The sequence below is a fragment of the Heptranchias perlo genome, chromosome 3 (genome assembly GCF_035084215.1).
Source record: "Heptranchias perlo isolate sHepPer1 chromosome 3, sHepPer1.hap1, whole genome shotgun sequence".
Taxonomy (NCBI): domain Eukaryota; kingdom Metazoa; phylum Chordata; class Chondrichthyes; order Hexanchiformes; family Hexanchidae; genus Heptranchias; species Heptranchias perlo.
In genome coordinates this window covers 60,200,580-60,218,154 of record NC_090327.1, presented here as the reverse complement: position 1 = coordinate 60,218,154, position 17,575 = coordinate 60,200,580, and the positions used below count along the sequence as shown (strand labels likewise).

The 17,575-nt window shown below is 44.8% G+C and overlaps 1 protein-coding gene across 3 annotated transcripts in view; it reads right to left on the bottom strand.

Moving 5' to 3' along the window:
• The window catches only part of spidr (scaffold protein involved in DNA repair), a 316,427-nt gene that overhangs the window by 284,177 nt on the left and 14,675 nt on the right, over positions 1-17,575 (bottom strand). For all 3 annotated transcript variants that reach the window (XM_067979905.1, XM_067979906.1, XM_067979908.1), the window contains 2 exons: positions 3,680-3,892; positions 1,265-1,428 (listed from right to left, as the gene is read on the bottom strand). In XM_067979905.1, coding sequence (XP_067836006.1) covers positions 1,265-1,428; positions 3,680-3,892 — 377 coding nt within the window. The remainder of the gene's footprint in view (positions 1-1,264; positions 1,429-3,679; positions 3,893-17,575) is intronic.

Here is a 17,575-nt window from a genome sequence, read left to right as displayed (position 1 = left end):
TCATAGTAACACAGCAAAAAATTGTTTGGTCAACTAAATAGGTAGTACATTATTGTACATTTAAACTCATCATGAGGATGTTTTGCATTACAAATACTTGCAGAGTACATGTGAACTCAGATAAGCTTGTGGAAGGTAATTGTTCAGACTAATACATGTTGGCCAGATAAGAAGCGCCATTTTAATTGCCAGGTTACAGTCATGAGGATTGCAGTCTCATTCTCTGCAAAAGTGAGTTTTATATTGTTTTATATACAAGAAGGTAGCTCCTAATTATTGATTTGAACTATCCAAATCCAGAACATCAATTAACTAGATTGGAGCTACAAAGTAGCAGCTAAGACCTATTTCTTAATGTTTATTCTTCTGTAGTTAACACCATCTTACAACACAGTTGGCTACAACAAATTTCTGGAACAACGTACAAAACAACTGTTGAGCCACCAATAGATGGGGGACTTGTATACTATATTTTTGGAACTGACATTTTCAAAAGCAGCTCGTCACATTTTCAGTTTTTCTCCTCTCACTGATAAAGTCACACTGTTTATACTGTGGAGTGTTTTCACCAGAAGGTCAGAGGTAGTAGACTGGTAGATAATGGATTAAAGCTAATTAAAAAGAACTGCAGGTATGGTTTTAAGAAAAAAAAGTTCACATTTATTTTTGATCAGCAGTATTTTACTAATAGAAAATTCAGAAAGCCTATACTAACATATTTCAAATTTTAAATTGAGGTCGTTGCATTAATTGTTACTTCCAAAACAATCTTAGACTACAGTCTTGTTTACACTGATGCTTCAAGCTGATATCTGGTGCAAATTTTCAACTGAATCTACTTCCATGGGCCAGAGTAATTTTAAAATAAAAATGTCAACCATTCGAACATGGGCATGGCCTGCCAAAATGGAGATCTACATTAGTGTTTTATAAAACCCTTCTGAGAATGTTCTGCCATTTTCTACTGAATTCATAAAATCAGCACTATGTCAGCCGCTCAAAGTATAAACTGAATTATGGTAACAATAATGAGAATCCCCAAAGAATCCATTCAGTTCAGGTCACCCTAACCTCTAACAATAAATTAAAGCACCAGTCATTCTGCTCGCAAACCTGCGATTCAACATCAGATCTGAACTTCACTAAAGCTTTCAAATGGTGTATTTTTCTGTTTATAATCTGACTATATATTGATTCTCAAAAAAGAAAATTATTACAATGCGTAAGGAACAAAATAAAAAGATCAGAAAGGAATCAAACTCACCTTTAAAGATTCAGACTGCTGAGTCACACAGTTTCTGTTACTCCCTTTACTGCTTGTTGAAGAATCTGAATCAGTAAAGTGAGGGTCCACTAAAAACTCCATTTTGTCAGAAGTCATTTCTTCACTGTCACTAATACTGTCCCAGTCTATAGCAGGCAGTTCTTCTGTAAAAAGAGAGTGAACAACCAAAAATTTTGAATTCAGCCAACTCCAAAAAGAAGTCTTAAGAACAGTAGTTAAAGGCTTAGAGGACATTTTAAAATCTGTGAATACTGCTTCTAAATTGAGACCTGGATCAGGATTGAAATTCACCTGGATAAGACTGCTTTTTGGAGTTGGCTGATAAAGTATAAAATGCTTATTGGTGTTGTTTTACACTTTTCAATCAGCCTCACAATCCAGGCAGCTGAGTTATATAGTTATCATAGCAAAATAAAAAAAGGAGTTAAAGATTTTTAAGAAAACAAATGTGGATACATAACAATGGTTTACACAGTGGCAGTTATTTTAGAAAAGGTTTAAAAACCTTTCCTCTTTTCCCTTCAATAACTTCCACAGGTAGCACTGCAGCCACGTAATCTGGCAGAAACCACCTTTGTCTTTGTCAGCGCCACTTCTACTTATGATAGTGATGACACTTTGGGCAAGAGGATCTCTAACATCTGAAAACAAGCCACTCAAGTGAGTCTCCCAGAAGTAAAAGGCAACACCACATCATTTATAGGCCTGTCAAACATTGTTTTTTTAAAGGCAGAAGTAAAGGCTGCATTTTGCTCCTCGAATTTCTGAGTTAGGGGCAATTTGCCATCTACTGAAATGTTTACATTAATACATTAAGTCTTGCTGTAATCACAATGCAGATCCAAGTCAGAACCACCAATCACTGCAGAAGGGTGTGCTTTAAGATAGCCTTCAATGTCCTGTAACTCATTTACATATGCACAATTCCACTGCATACAACTTAACTTTGACAGTCAGCTTTTTAAAAATAAAACCAATTTTAGAAAAAAGAAATTCTGTTCCTTCTTTTAAAAATGGTTCCTCCACATCACGCAACAGTCCCCGCCCATCCAACCAATATGCCAACCTGCTCCTTGGTCTCTGCTAATTACAGTCTGTAATCAACCACAAGGAGATACATCAAGAGTGATTCCTTTTCTTGTTAGGAAAGTGTCTCACCTTTAAGGAGTAATTTAACAAGTCCACATGCCAGCTGGAAGTCTTACATCAAACACTGGAGTGTGCACTCCCCATGACTTTCCAACCATTAAGCATAGACTTCTAAAATGACACCTCTATTTGACATCTCTGCTTATTGGTCTTTTCGTCTTATTTTCCTCTTATTTTAATACCTAGTTGCAATACGTGTCCAAATGACAAATGTCCTGATATCAGTAATTTGCATGAATGAACCCAAAAACGAAAAGCTTACTGTGAGAGGAAACACAAAAACAACACAACAAGCACTTCCTGCATAGCAATTTATATTATATTACACCTCTCAATGTCTGATCAGTGCAAAATTTAGATTGGAATTCTTCATTCGGATGATCCAACACTGTTATCGATCTTATTGAAACATACAAGATTCTGAGGGGACTCGATAGGGTAGATGCTGAGAGGATGTTACCCCTCATGGGGGAATCTAAAACTAGGGGGCATAGTCTCAGAATAAGGGGTCACCCGTTTAAGACGGAAATGTGGAGGAATTTCTTCTCCCAGAGGGTCGTGAATCTTTGGAATTCTTTAGCCCAAAAGCTGAGGAGGCTGAGTCATTGAATACATTCAAGGCTGAGTTAGACAAATTCTTGATCAGCAAGGGAGTCCAAGGATAGGGGGAAAGGGCGAGAAAGTGGAATTGAGGTAAAAATCAGATCAGCCATGATCTCATTAAATGGCGGAGCAGGCTCGAATGGCCTACTCCTGCTCCTATCTCTTATGGTCTTATGGATCAACTTATTTTGTTCTTTTCCTGTACAAGATAAATACTTACAAAGAGAGACAGTTCATCGCAATGGAGAGTCCTTTACAGTATCATAATTTGAATTGTTTTACAACTACTGTCAACAAAGATTGTTTTTATGAAATCAATTTATTGCAGAAAATGTGAGAGCTGCTGTAGCCTACTTTCAGGATAATTATTTCCCATTATAACTTCCGAAAGTTTTGCCCCTAAAAATCCTGGACACATCGTTCACCTGAGGAAGGAGGTAGCCTCCGAAAGCTTGTGAATTTAAAATAAAATTGCTGGACTATAACTTGGTGTTGTAAAATTGTTTACAATTGTCAACCCCAGTCCATCACCGGCATCTCCACATTATGTAAAACATGAGGAACCTTACTACTCAGTCAACTAGTTATTAGCAATTTTCAAACTACCAGATTTTTCCAGGCACATAATAGAAAATTACTTGCCTTCACTGGACTGACTGTCTGTTAATGAATTGAGTATACAGAGGTATTTATGGTAGGAGTTGACTGCACTCTGGCCTTTCAGGACAAATCTTCTTTCCTTTGAAACTCTCGAGTTACCCATCACTACCTCTCCATCTAACACATCACTATCACTGGAGCTCCACGTGATTTCTGCAGTTTCCTCGGAGTTCTGACTGCTAGTATCTGCTGCACCTAACAAAGCAAAAACAAGAATTCACAAACACATTACAATCAATGCACAACAAAGAAAGCTTTTATAGAAAGAAGTTTAACACAAACAAAAATTTCATTGTTAGATAACTTAAAAAGAATTAACATTTAAATTCAAAAGCCAATGCCAGCAAACCATTTAAAGAAAGAATAAATTTGCAGTTATATAGTGCCTTTCACATCCTGAGCACATCCCAACGCTATTCACAGCCAATAAGTTACTTTTCAACTGTAGTCACTGTTGTTATGTAGGCTAACGCAGCAGCTAATTTGTGCACAAGGTCCCCACAAACAGCAATAAGTTAAACAAACAGTTAATCTGTTTTTGATGGTGTTGGTTGATCAAAGAAACTCCCCTGCTCCTCTTTGAATGGTGGCATGGGATCTTTTACATCCACCTGAATAGCTGGATGGGACCTCAGTTTAATATCTCATGCACTTCCAAGAATGCAACACTTCCTCGGTGCTGCACTACAGTATCAGCCTAAAGTACATGCTCAAATCCTGGAGTGAACCTGCAACCTTCTGAGGCAAACTAACAGTTAAGATTGAGTTACTTGGGATGAACCTTCCTACATTCATTCTAAAATTGCAAAAATGATGCAGGAGGGAAGGTTAAAGTTTGTGGGACATTGGTGTCAGTTCTGGAACAGCTAGCTATACAAGATGGATGAACTCCAACCTAACTGGCGCCAATGTCCTGGCAGGAAGAACTGTGGATGTGAGTTTAAACTAGTAAGCTCAAGAGGGTGAGTTGGAGAGGCTTACCTTAGAGCATCTGAAGGAGGAGATAAGAATAAGTTTATTGAAGGAGCAACGCAGTCTAAAATAGTAAGCTCATGGGGAGGATATGGAGGTTGTGCCTTAGGTCAAATAGGAGTCAGGCTAACAAAGAAAGAATAAGGGGGAAAGAACTTTATAATAGAGGATAATAGAGTCCCAAAGATTAGGACAATAAAACAGTTTGCCTAATTATACTATTCTTGGAATTAAGTCTTACAACACCAGGTTATAGTCCAACAAATTTATTTTAAAATCACAAGCTTTCGGAGATTATCCCCTTCGTCAGATGAATGTGTGAAAAGGTTCTCAAATCGCATATCTTATACTATGTTGGGACAGCATCACACCAATCAAAAGGTGTCGTTGTTATTCAAACAGGCCAGTCACGGAGAACAGCACGTCCCAGTACACTGGATATACATTGTGTCGATTACACAGGCAGGCAGAAAGAAACTCAAAATGGCAGAGAGAGAGAGAGAGAGAGAGAGAGAGAGAGAGAGAGAGAGAGAGAGAATTTTAAAAAACATATAATTTTTTTCCCCCTTTTTGCTGGTGGGGTTACGTGTAGCGTGACATGAACCCAAGATCCCGGTTGAGGCCGTCCTCATGGGTGCGGAACTTGGCTATCAATTTCTGCTCGACGATTTTGCGTTGTCGTGTGTCTCGAAGGCCGCCTTGGAGAACGCTTGCCCGAAGATCGGTGGCTGAATGTCCTTGACTGCTAAAGTGTTCCCCGACTGGGAGGGAACCCTCCTGTCTGGCGATTGTTGCGCGGTGTCCGTTCATCCGTTATCGCAGTGTCTGCATGGTCTCGTCAATGTACCATGCTCCGGGGCATCCTTTCCTGCAATGTATGAGGTAGACAACGTTGGCCGAGTCACAGGAGTATGAACCATGTACCTGGTGGGTGGTGTCCTCTCGTGTGATGGTGGTATCCGTGTCGATGATCTGGCATGTCTTGCAGAGGTTGCCGTGGCAGGGTTGTGTGGTGTCGTGGACGCTGTTCTCCTGAAAACTGGGTAACTTGCTGCGAACAATGGTCTGTTTGAGGTTGGGTGGCTGTTTAAAGGCGAGCAGTGGAGGCGTGGGGATGGCCTTAGCGAGGTGTTCGTCGTCATCGATGACATGTTGAAGGCTGTGGAGAACATGGTGTAGTTTCTCCGCTCCAGGGAAGTACTGGACGACGAAGGGTACTCTGTTGGTTGCGTCCCGTGTTTGTCTTCTGAGGAGGTCTATGCGATTCTTCGCTGTGGCTACACTGCCTACATGAAAACCAAGAGCAGGAAGCTTGAGAAACTCGGCATCACCACCAGCATCAACCAAGCCTCCCCCGGTACCACGGTTACAACCACAGGGAAGTCTATCATCAATTTGTCCGACCACACCCTTCAACCAGACGAAATCGAGGTTCTCAGCCGAGGGCTCAATTTCTGCCCCACCACCAAAATGGACCGCATCGGTCTCGCGGCGGACACAGAGGAATTCATCAGGAGAATGAGGCTCCGGGAATTCTACCACAAACCCCAAGATTTCAACAGCGAACTCAATGAGACAATCAATGATCCAGAACAGCAGACAGAGGGATCCACGGTACAGCAACCGAAGAGGAAAGAGTCAAACTGGACTCCTCCGGAGGGTCGCTACCCTCAGCTTGACATGTATGCCCAAGCTGTCAGGAAATGCGTCAATGCCAGATTCATCAGGCGCACTCAGAAGACAGTCCAGAATGTCACCCGAGCACAACGCAACGCCATCAACGCTCTCAAGACCAACCGAAACATCGTCATCAAACCAGCGGACAAAGGAGGAGCCATTGTCATACAGAACAGAACGGACTATTGCAAAGAAGCATACCGACAACTGGACAACCAGGAACACTACAGACAGTTACCCGCAGATCCGACCAAAGAACACACCCACCAGCTCAACAAACTGATCAAGACCTTCGATCCAGACCTTCAAACCATCCTACGCACTCTCATCCCACGTACTCCCCGCGTGGGAGACTTCTACTGCCTCCCAAAGATACACAAAGCCAACACAAAGATACACAAAGCCGGACGTCCTATCGTATCAGGCAACGGAACCCTGTGTGAGAACCTCTCTGGATACGTCGAGGGCATCCTGAAACCCATCGTACAGGGAACCCCCAGCTTCTGTCGCGACACTACAGACTTCCTACAAAAACTCAGCACCCACGGACCAGTTGAACCAGGAACACTTCTCACCACAATGGACGTCTCGGCACTCTACACCAGTATCCCCCACGATGACGGCATCGCAGCAACAGCCTCAGTACTCAACACCAACAACAGCCAATCTCCGGACGCCATCCTACAACTCATCCGCTTCATCCTGGATCACAATGTCTTCACCTTCGATAACCAGTTCTTTACCCAAACACACGGAACAGCCATGGGGACCAAATTCGCACCCCAATACGCCAACATTTTCATGCACAAGTTCGAGCACGACTTCTTCACTGCACAGGACCTCCAACCAACGCTATACACCAGATACATCGACGACATTTTCTTCCTATGGACCCACGGCGAAGAATCACTGAAGAGACTACACGATAACATCAACAAGTTCCATCCCACCATCAAACTCACCATGGACTACTCCTCAGAATCGGTTTTTTTCTTGGACACACAAATCTCCATCAAAGACGGGCACCTCAGCACCTCACTCGACCGCAAGCCCACGGACAACCTCACGATGCTCCACTTTTCCAGCTTCCACCCCAACCACGTCAAAGAGGCCATCCCCTATGGACAGGCCCTACGAATACACAGGATCTGCTCAGACGAGGAGGAACGCGATGGACACCTACAGACGCTGAAAGACGCCCTCGTAAGAACGGGATATGACGCTCGACTTGTCGATCGACAGTTCCGACGGGCCACAGCGAAGAATCGCATAGACCTCCTCAGAAGACAAACACGGGACACAACCAACAGAGTACCCTTCATCGTCCAGTACTTCCCTGGAGCGGAGAAACGACACCATGTTCTCCGCAGCCTTCAACATGTCATCGATGACGACGAACACCTCGCTAAGGCCATCCCCACGCCTCCACTGCTCGCCTTTAAACAGCCACCCAACCTCAAACAGACCATCGTTCGCAGCAAGTTACCCAGTTTTCAGGAGAACAGCGTCCACGACACCACACAACCCTGCCACGGCAACCTCTGCAAGACATGCCAGATCATCGACACGGATACCACCATCACACGAGAGGACACCACCCACCAGGTACATGGTTCATACTCCTGTGACTCGGCCAACGTTGTCTACCTCATACGTTGCAGGAAAGGATGCCCCAGAGCATGGTACATTGGCGAGACCATGCAGACACTGCGACAACAGATGAACGGACACCGCGCAACAATCGCCAGACAGGAGGGTTCCCTCCCAGTCGGGGAACACTTTAGCAGTCAAGGACATTCAGCCACCGATCTTCGGGTAAGCGTTCTCCAAGGCGGCCTTCGAGACACACGACAACGCAAAATCGTTGAGCAGAAGTTGATAGCCAAGTTCCGCACCCATGAGGACGGCCTCAACCGGGATCTTGGGTTCATGTCACGCTACACGTAACCCCACCAGCAAAAAGGGGGAAAAAAATTATATGTTTTTTAAAATTCTCTCTCTCTCTGCCATTTTGAGTTTCTTTCTGCCTGCCTGTGTAATCGACACAATGTATATCCAGTGTACTGGGACGTGCTGTTCTCCGTGACTGGCCTGTTTGAATAACAACGACACCTTTTGATTGGTGTGATGCTGTCCCAACATAGTATAAGATATGCGATTTGAGAACCTTTTCACACATTCATCTGACGAAGGGGATAATCTCCGAAAGCTTGTGATTTTAAAATAAATTTGTTGGACTATAACCTGGTGTTGTAAGATTCATTACATTTGTCCACCCCAGTCCATCACCGGCATCTCCACATCATAGAATTAAGTCAACTGGTATTCAAGTAGATGATAGTTCCAGTAAGACACATTTTTATAATCTCAGAGCAGTTATAGAATCATAGAAGTTTACAACATGGAAACAGGCCCTTCAGCCCAACATGTCCAAGTCGCCCAGTTTATACCACTAAGCTAGTCCCAATTGCCTGCACTTGGCCCATTTCCCTCTATACCCATCTTACCCATGTAACTGTCCAAATGCTTTTTAAAAGACAAAATTGTACCCACCTCTACTACTGCCTCTGGCAGCTCGTTCCAGACACTCACCACCCTTTGAGTAAAAAAATTGCCCCTCTGGACCCTTTTGTATCTCTCCCCTCTCACCTTAAATCTATGTCCCCTCGTTATAGACTACCCTACCTTTGGGAAAAGATTTTGACTATCTACCTTATCTATGCCCCTCATTATTTTATAGACTTCTATAAGATCACCCCCTAAACCTCCTACTCTCCAGGGAAAAAAGTCTCAGTCTATCCAACCTCTCCCTATAAGTCAAACCATTAAGTCCCGGTAGCATCCAAGTAAATCTTTTCTGCACTCTTTCTAGTTTAATAATATCCTTTCTATAATAGGGTGACCAGAACTGTACACAGTATTCCAAGTGTGGCCTTACTAATGTCTTGTACAACTTCAACAAGACATCCCAACTCCTGTATTCAATGTTCTGACCAATGAAACCAAGCATGCCGAATGCCTTCTTCACCACCCTATCCACCTGTGACTCCACTTTCAAGGAGCTATGAACCTGTACTCCTAGATCTCTTTGTTCTATAACTCTCCCCAACGCCCTACCATTAACGGAGTAGGTCCTGGCCCGATTCGATCTACCAAAATGCATCACCTCACATTTATCTAAATTAAACTCCATCTGCCATTCATCGGCCCACTGGCCCAATTTATCAAGATCCCGTTGCAATCCTAGATAACCTTCTTCACTGTCCACAATGCCACCAATCTTGGTGTCATCTGCAAACTTACTAACCATGCCTCCTAAATTCTCATCCAAATCATTAATATAAATAACAAATAACAGCGGACCCAGCACCGATCCCTGAGGCACACCGCTGGTCACAGGCCTCCAGTCTGAAAAACAACCCTCTACAACCACCCTCTGTCTTCTGTCGTCAATCCAATTTTGTATCCAAAATATGGATTTACTTCAGTTATTCTGACAAGAGAGCAATGTCTCGCCCAACAATACAATACAAGTTGAGCAAGAGGGTGGTGACTGACATATCAACAGTCATTGTGATATTTGCCAGCGCACATACATAATTTGTTGTCATTTGGGGTAAAGTGAATCCTCTTAGATAAGTGGCTAACAACCAATTTTTAAAATTATGATAACTAATGGGTCTCATGCCCAAACAACAATGCTCACTGATTCAAAATCCTGAAAACAGGAGCATCATCATACTCAGGCCACAGTCAGAGTACAATATAAAGAAAAGAAGACAGACTTGCATTTATATAGCACCTTTCATGACCTCAGGACATCCCAAAGGGCTTTACAACCAATAAAGTACTTTTGAAGTGTAGTCACTGTTGTAATATAGGAAAATTAATATTAAAGCAGCTGATCTGCCAAATAGAAATTCAAAAATTGCACTAGATGGGGAATGTATCAGCTTTTGCTAATAGTCATCTGCACCTTTACCCCTTTCTATGATGCTGCACAATACTCACCACCATGCTGGATCCTGGATAACCACAGGACCAGACACTCCCAATGATAAAAGTTTAAAGGGGAAAAAAATGTTTAGCCTACGAATCAAACATTGCTATATTCAGAAATACAACCGAACAGCAGAGTGAATGCATTGAGTAGATAATATTCACTATGAATACTCGTTGGTATTCTGAAAAAAGTGTAAAATCTCCCTCATGCCAGACATTGCTGATTAAACATATTTTTTTCAGCCATTGGAGATCCAGCATTTCAGGCCTCCCAATTCACCAGGGAGCCACAGTAAGCAGTCAGTAATGAATTTTGCTGCTCAAATGCCAGTTTGCAGGATTCTCTATGAAACTGCTTGCTGAGGCTCCTGTAATAGTCAACAGAGTGACTCTTTATGAGAGAACAGACTCAGAGAGAACAGACTCAGAGAGAACAGACTCAGAGAGAACAGACTCAGAGAGAACAGACTCAGAGAGAACAGACTCAGAGAGAACAGACTCAGAGAGAACAGACTCAGAGAGAACAGACTCAGAGAGAACAGACTCAGAGAGAACAGACTCAGAGAGAACAGACTCAGAGAGAACAGACTCAGAGAGAACAGACTCAGAGAGAACAGACTCAGAGAGAACAGACTCAGAGAGAACAGACTCAAAAAGGCAAGCCTCCAAAATGGGGAAAAAATACACTAAAATTAGGAATAATTTTTACAGGGTCGGAATTTTTATTTAAAATTTACATTTACTTTTAGAAATGTAAGGACTTGCACAACACCAGGTTATAGTCCAACAGTTTTATTTTAAATCACGAGCTTTCGGAGCTTACCTCCTTCGTCAGGTGAGTGAAGGGTTCTAAAAACGCATAGCACATATAGTCAGAGAACAATGCCTGGTGATTACAGATAACGGGCTCGATGTTACCAGGGCTGCGGGTTCGCGGGGGGGGCTATTGGGCGCGTGGGTAACGCACCCGGTGAAATCAGTCTGCACCCCCCCCCCCCACCCCCCGCACGATCGCAGCCTAATTGGATCCACTTACCTGGTCTTCCGGGTTCCCCGCTGCTGATCTGCGCGTCGGGCGGGCTGCACATGCGCAGTAAGATCTGTCAGCTGGAGGAGCTCTATTTGAAGGGGCAGTCCTCCACTGACAGATGCTGCAACAAATAGCAAAAATTACAGCATGGAGCCGCCCAGGGGGAAGGCTGCTCCCAGTTTAATGATGCCTTACTCCAGATATCATTCGATGGGGTGAGGAGGAGGGAGAGGACAGAGATCTTCCCCCCGGCGGGCGGGAGGAAGCGGCCTGCCTCTGCCACCAGGAAGGCCTGGCTCGAGGTGGCAGAGGAGGTCACCAGCACCACCAACATATCGCCCACCTGCATACAGGAGGCGCTCCAATGACCTCAGTAGGTCAGCCAAAGTGAGTACACTTACTCATTCCCCTACACTCCGTCTGCCACATCACCGCCCCCACCCCACACCTCCTTCTGCACTGCCAACACTACTCTGTCACATCACCCCTCATACCCACTCAAACCTCATCCTCATCTTACCTGCACCTACTCACCTCGCCAGTACTCATCCCGCCACTACCACGCAACCCAATCCTCATACAATCTCATGGCTCTATCTCATACTCACCCTCTCATGAATCTCTTTCACAGTCAGCCTCACTCAACCTGCCACTACCTGTGCTGCAGCCACAGGGCATGCATCACATATGTGCAGTAGGCAGCGTGAGGCAAACTTGTCGTGAGCATGAAGGGGATGCACAAGGGTGTTTGAGGGTTTGTCATGGGTGTTACTTATATTGAATTTCTGACCAACTCACATTACATATTACTACTACTGCTACGTCTTTGCGAATCTTGTCTGGTTTGTGCAATAATGCCCTTTCCTGAGGATCACTATGAAGACCCACAACTGATGCCACCCATTGTGTCACTGCAGAGTGGGTGTAGGTGTATTTGCAGGGCTCTTTTGTGCAGACGACTGAGAGACGTCGGCGATGTCCCCGGTGGCACCCTGGAAGGATGCGGAGGAGAAGTTGTTGAGGGCAGTGGTGACTTTGACAGCGACAGGTAAGAAGATGGTGCTCGGGCCAGCCAGGAGCAGCTCGGCATGAAGGAGGCTGCAGATGTCCACGACTACATGTCGAGTGACTCTGAGCCTCCGTGTGCACTGCTGCTCAGAGAGGTCCAGGAAGCCGAGCCTCGGTCTGTGGACCCTGTGGCGAGGGTAGTGTCCTCTGCAACGCATCTCTCTCTGCGGTTGCCCTCCCTCCTGCTGTACAGGTGGATGTGTCACAGCACTCTGTTGTGGAGCTCCACGTGTCAGAGGTGGACGGTGTGGATGGCGAGGCTGGTGATGCTGTTCGCCCTCCGAGGAAGTCATGACTGCAGCTATGGCGGCCCCCATACGGACGATGTACATCTGAGGGAGTCCGCAAGGTAGGCAAGTGTGTCCTCACACCGGGGTTGCGGTTCCAGGTCGGTGAATTTTCTTGTTAGGAGGAGGGTGGTGGAGGCCAAACTTTGTCCAATGTGACGGAGTGGCCACCTGTCGAATGCACCTTTGCAGCTGCCACAGGCTGCTGGCTGCAACACCTCCGTTTGAACTGGGAGTGTTTCCCCCCGTATGGGAAACAGTCTCAGTTCAGTGTAAAATCCCACCCCTCCTAATAAATCAGCTCAATCAGGTCTGTAAACGACCTGAACGAGCAACATAAATACTTTCAAGTGGCATCCCGCTGGCTTTAATTGCCTGCGGGATTCCCACCAGCGGGGGCTGTGCGCGCACGCCGGCGTGTCAGTGGGGAACCCGGAAGTGTTCTTCGCAGCCTTCAACAGGTCATCGATGACGACAAACACCTCGCTAAGGCCATCCCCACGCCTCCACTACTCGCCTTCAAACAGCCACCTAACCTCAAACAGACCATCGTTCGCAGCAAATTACCCAGCTTTCAGGAGAACAGCGTCCACGACACCACACAACCCTGCCACGGCAAACTCTGCAAGACATGCCAGATCATCGACACAGATCCCACCATCACACGAGAGGACACCACCCACCAGGTACATGGTTCATATTCCTGTGACTCGGCCAACGTTGTCTACCTCATACGTTAGAGGAAAGGATGCCCCGGAGCATGGTACATCGGCGAGACCATGCAGACGCTGCGACAACGGATGAACGGACACCGCGCAACAAATCGCCAGACAGGAGGGTTCCCTCCCAGTCGGGGAACACTTCAGCAGTCAAGGACATTCAGCCTCCGATCTTCGGGTAAGCGTTCTCCAAGGTGGCCTTCGAGACACATGACAACGCAAAATCGTCGAGCAGAAATTGATAGCCAAGTTTCGCACCCATGAGGCCTCAACCGGGATCTTGGGTTCATGTCACGCTACATGTAACCCCACCAGCGAAAAAAAGTTATCTGTTTTTAATACAACTGGACATTCTCTCTCTCTCTCTGCCTTTCGGGTCTCTTTCTCTCTCTGTCTTTGTAATCTGACCCATTGTGTATTCAGTATACTGGGATGTAATGTTTTCCGTGGCTAACCTGTCTGAACACCAACGACACCTTTGATTGCTGTGATCGTCTCCCAGCCGAGATGTGATAGGGGACAGTTGGAAAGATTATCTGTAATCACCAGGCATTGTTCTCTGACTATATATACTATGCATTTTTAGAACCCTTCACTCACCTGACGAAGGAGGTAAGCGCCGAAAGCTTGTGATTTAAAAGAAAACTGTTGGACTATAACCTGGTGTTGTGCAAGTCCTTACATTTGTCCACCCCAGTCCATCACCGGCATCTCCACATCATTACCTTTAGAATGCCTACATGAGGAGCGGAGTGGCTTATAATGGAAGTACTAACTCCTGCACTTTCAAACATGAGTTCTATCCAATTATTGCCATTAACATTTGTTTTGGATGAGGGTCGATCTCCATCTTTTAAGTAATTTTGTGTTTTTCTCTGATTTGGCCACATTGCACAATACATTATATCCAGCCAACAGGGCAAATGGATACCCTACTCTGGTGCTTTTGCGAGTGCCTCTATTAAACCAACCACTAGGAGATGTCTAAAATCAGGCAGAATAATTCTCCTGTCCATTTTGTTCCTCTCGCTGCCTGTGTGGAAGGGCTTGCCCTCTGCTTTACACTTCACTACAGTGACTTGGGCAAGATCAGAAACACATGGGCACGAATCCACAACCTGTCACTCCGTGGTCCCACAGATTGGTGCTTAATGTATGCCCTTATTGCATGCTGCGGTTGTTCAGATATTAAAATTCAACCCAACTCTTCCTTGATCTTTCTGAGTCATTTATTGAATACACATTATATGTATATATTCCTTGGGAAGATGAAGGTTATAATCCCAAGCAGATGATAGGTGCAAATTATAGCATCTGAATTCCTGGGCATTATTCTTTATACCACATGAATAGGAATTGCAACAGTATTTATTTGGCTAAGTGCTATTACTAGAATTGTCTATTATACATACCTAGCCACCGCCCCCATTCAGCTTGCCTACCGGCACACTTTCTTTCTAACGGATCGCTGCCTTTTCAGCATGTTTTTTTCCTGTCTACTTATATTTCTTTTACTTCAAATCTATCCTGTCTCATTTTCACCCTCCTTCACAGATACGGTGGTGCAGTGGTTATGTTACTGGACTAGTTATCCAGAGGCCTGGACTAATAATCCGGAGACATGAGTTCAAATCCTGCCACCACAGCCAGGGAATTTAAATTCAGTTGATTAAAATTTTAAAAAAATCTGGAATAAAATGCTACTGTCAGTAATGGTGACAATGAAACTACCGGATTGTCATAAAAACCCATCTGGTTCACTAATGTCCTTTAGGGATGATGTGGAGATGCTGGTGATGGACTGGGGTTGACAATTGTAAATAATTTTACAACACCAAGTTATAGTCCAACAATTTTATTTTTAATTCCACAAGCTTTCGGAAGGAGGAAGGAGGAAGCCTCCGAAATCTTGTGGAATTAAAAATAAAATTGTTGGACTATAACTTGGTGTTGTAAAATTGTTTACAATTGTCCTTTAGGGAAGGAAACCTGCTGTCCTTACCCGGTCTGGCCTCTGAAATGACCTAGCAAGCCACTCAGTTGTACAATCTGACTACAAAAAGACATAAGAATAAAACCAAACAGACCGCCCGTCATCAGACATGACAAAGGCAAACCATGCCCAGTCAACCCTACAAAGTCCTCCTCATTAACATCTGGGGACTTGTGCCAAAATTGGGAGAGTTGTCCGACAGACTAGTCAAGCAAAAGCCTGACATAGCCATACTCACAGAATCATACCTTTCAGCCATCGTCCCAGACTCCTCTATCACCATCCCTGGCTATGTCCTTCTCACCAGCAGGACAGACCCACCAGAGGTGGCGGCACAATGGTATACAGTCAGGAGGGAGCGGCCCTGGGAGTCCTCAACATTGACTCCGAACCCCATGAAGTCTCATAGCATCAGGTCAAACATGGGGCAAGGAAACCTCCTGCTGATTACCACCTACCGCCCTCCCTCAGCTGATGAAACAGTCCTCCTCCATGTTGAGCACCACTTGGAGAAAGTACCGAGGGTAGCCAGGGCACAGAATGTACTCTGGGTGAATCTATCCAACAAAGTGGAAAATTACCCAGGTATGTCCTGTCTACAAAAAGCAGGACAAATCCAATCCGGCCAATTACCGCCCTATTAGTCTACTCTCAAATCATCAGCAAAGTGATGGAAGGTGTCGTCAACGGTGCTATCAAGCGGCACTTACTCACCAATAACCTGCTCACCGACGCTCAGCTTAGGTTGCGGCAGGCCTCAATGCAGCCTTGGTCCAAACATTGACAAAAGAGCTGAATTCCAGAGGTGAAGTGAGAATGACTGCCCTTGACATCAAGGCAGCATCTGACCGAATGTGGCATCAAAGAGCACTAGTAAAATTAAAGTCAATGGGAGTCAAGGGAAAAACCCTCCAGTGTCTGGAGTCATACCTAGCACAAAGGAAGATGATAGTGTTTGATGGAGGATAATCATCTCAGCTCCAGGACATTGCTGCAGGAGTTCCTCAGGGCAGTGTCCAAGGCCCAACCATCTTCAGCTGCTTCATCAATGACCTTCCCTCCATCATAAGGTCAGAAGTGGGGATGTTCGCTGATGATTGCACAGTGTTCAGTTCCATTCACAACCCCTCAGATAATGAAGCAGTCCGTGCCCGCTGCAGCAAGACCTGGATGACATTCAGGCTCGGGCTGATAAGTGGCAAGTAACATTCGCACCAGACAAGTGTCAGGCAGTGACCATCTCCAACAAGAAAGAGTCTAACCACCTCCCCCTGACATTCAACGGCATTACTATCGCAGAATCTCCCACCAACATCCTGGGGGGTCACCATTGACCAGAAACATAACTGGACCAGCCATATAAATACTGTGGCAACAAGAGGTCAACCCTCAGCCTTCTCTTTTCTAGAGAAAAGATTCCCAGCCTGTTCAGCCTTTCCTGATAAGGATATCCTCAGTTCTGGTATCATCCTTGTGAATTTTTTTTGCACCTTCTCCATTGTCTCCATATCCTTTTTATAATATGGAGATCAGAACTGTGCACAGTACTCCAAGTGTGGTCTAACCAAGGTTTATACAAGTTTAACATAACTTCTCTGCTTTTCAATTCTATCCCTCTAGAAATGAACCCTAGTGCTTGGTATGTCTTTTTTATGGCCTTATTAAACTGCATCGCTACTTTTAATGATTTGTGTATCTGTACCCAGAGATTCCTTTGCTCCTCTACCCCATTTAAACTCTTATTATCCAAGCAGTATGTGGCCTCCTTATTCTTCCTACCAAAATGCACCACCTCACACCTATCTATATTGAAATTCAATTGCCAATTACATGCCCATTCCGCAAGTTTATTAAGGTCTTCTTGTATTTTGATGCATTCTTCCTTTGTATTAACTACACCCCCCCCCCCCCAATTTGGTCTCGTTCGCAAATTTTGAAAGTGTACTTCCGATTCCCGAGTCCAAATCGTTAATGTAAGTTGCGAACAACAGTAATCCCAGCACTGATTCCTGTGGAACACCACTTCCCACCTTTTGCCAGTCTGAGTAGCTACCCTTAACTCCTACTGTTTTCTGTTTTGTAGCCAGCTTGTTATCCATTCTGCTACCTGTCCCCTGACTCCACGTGCTT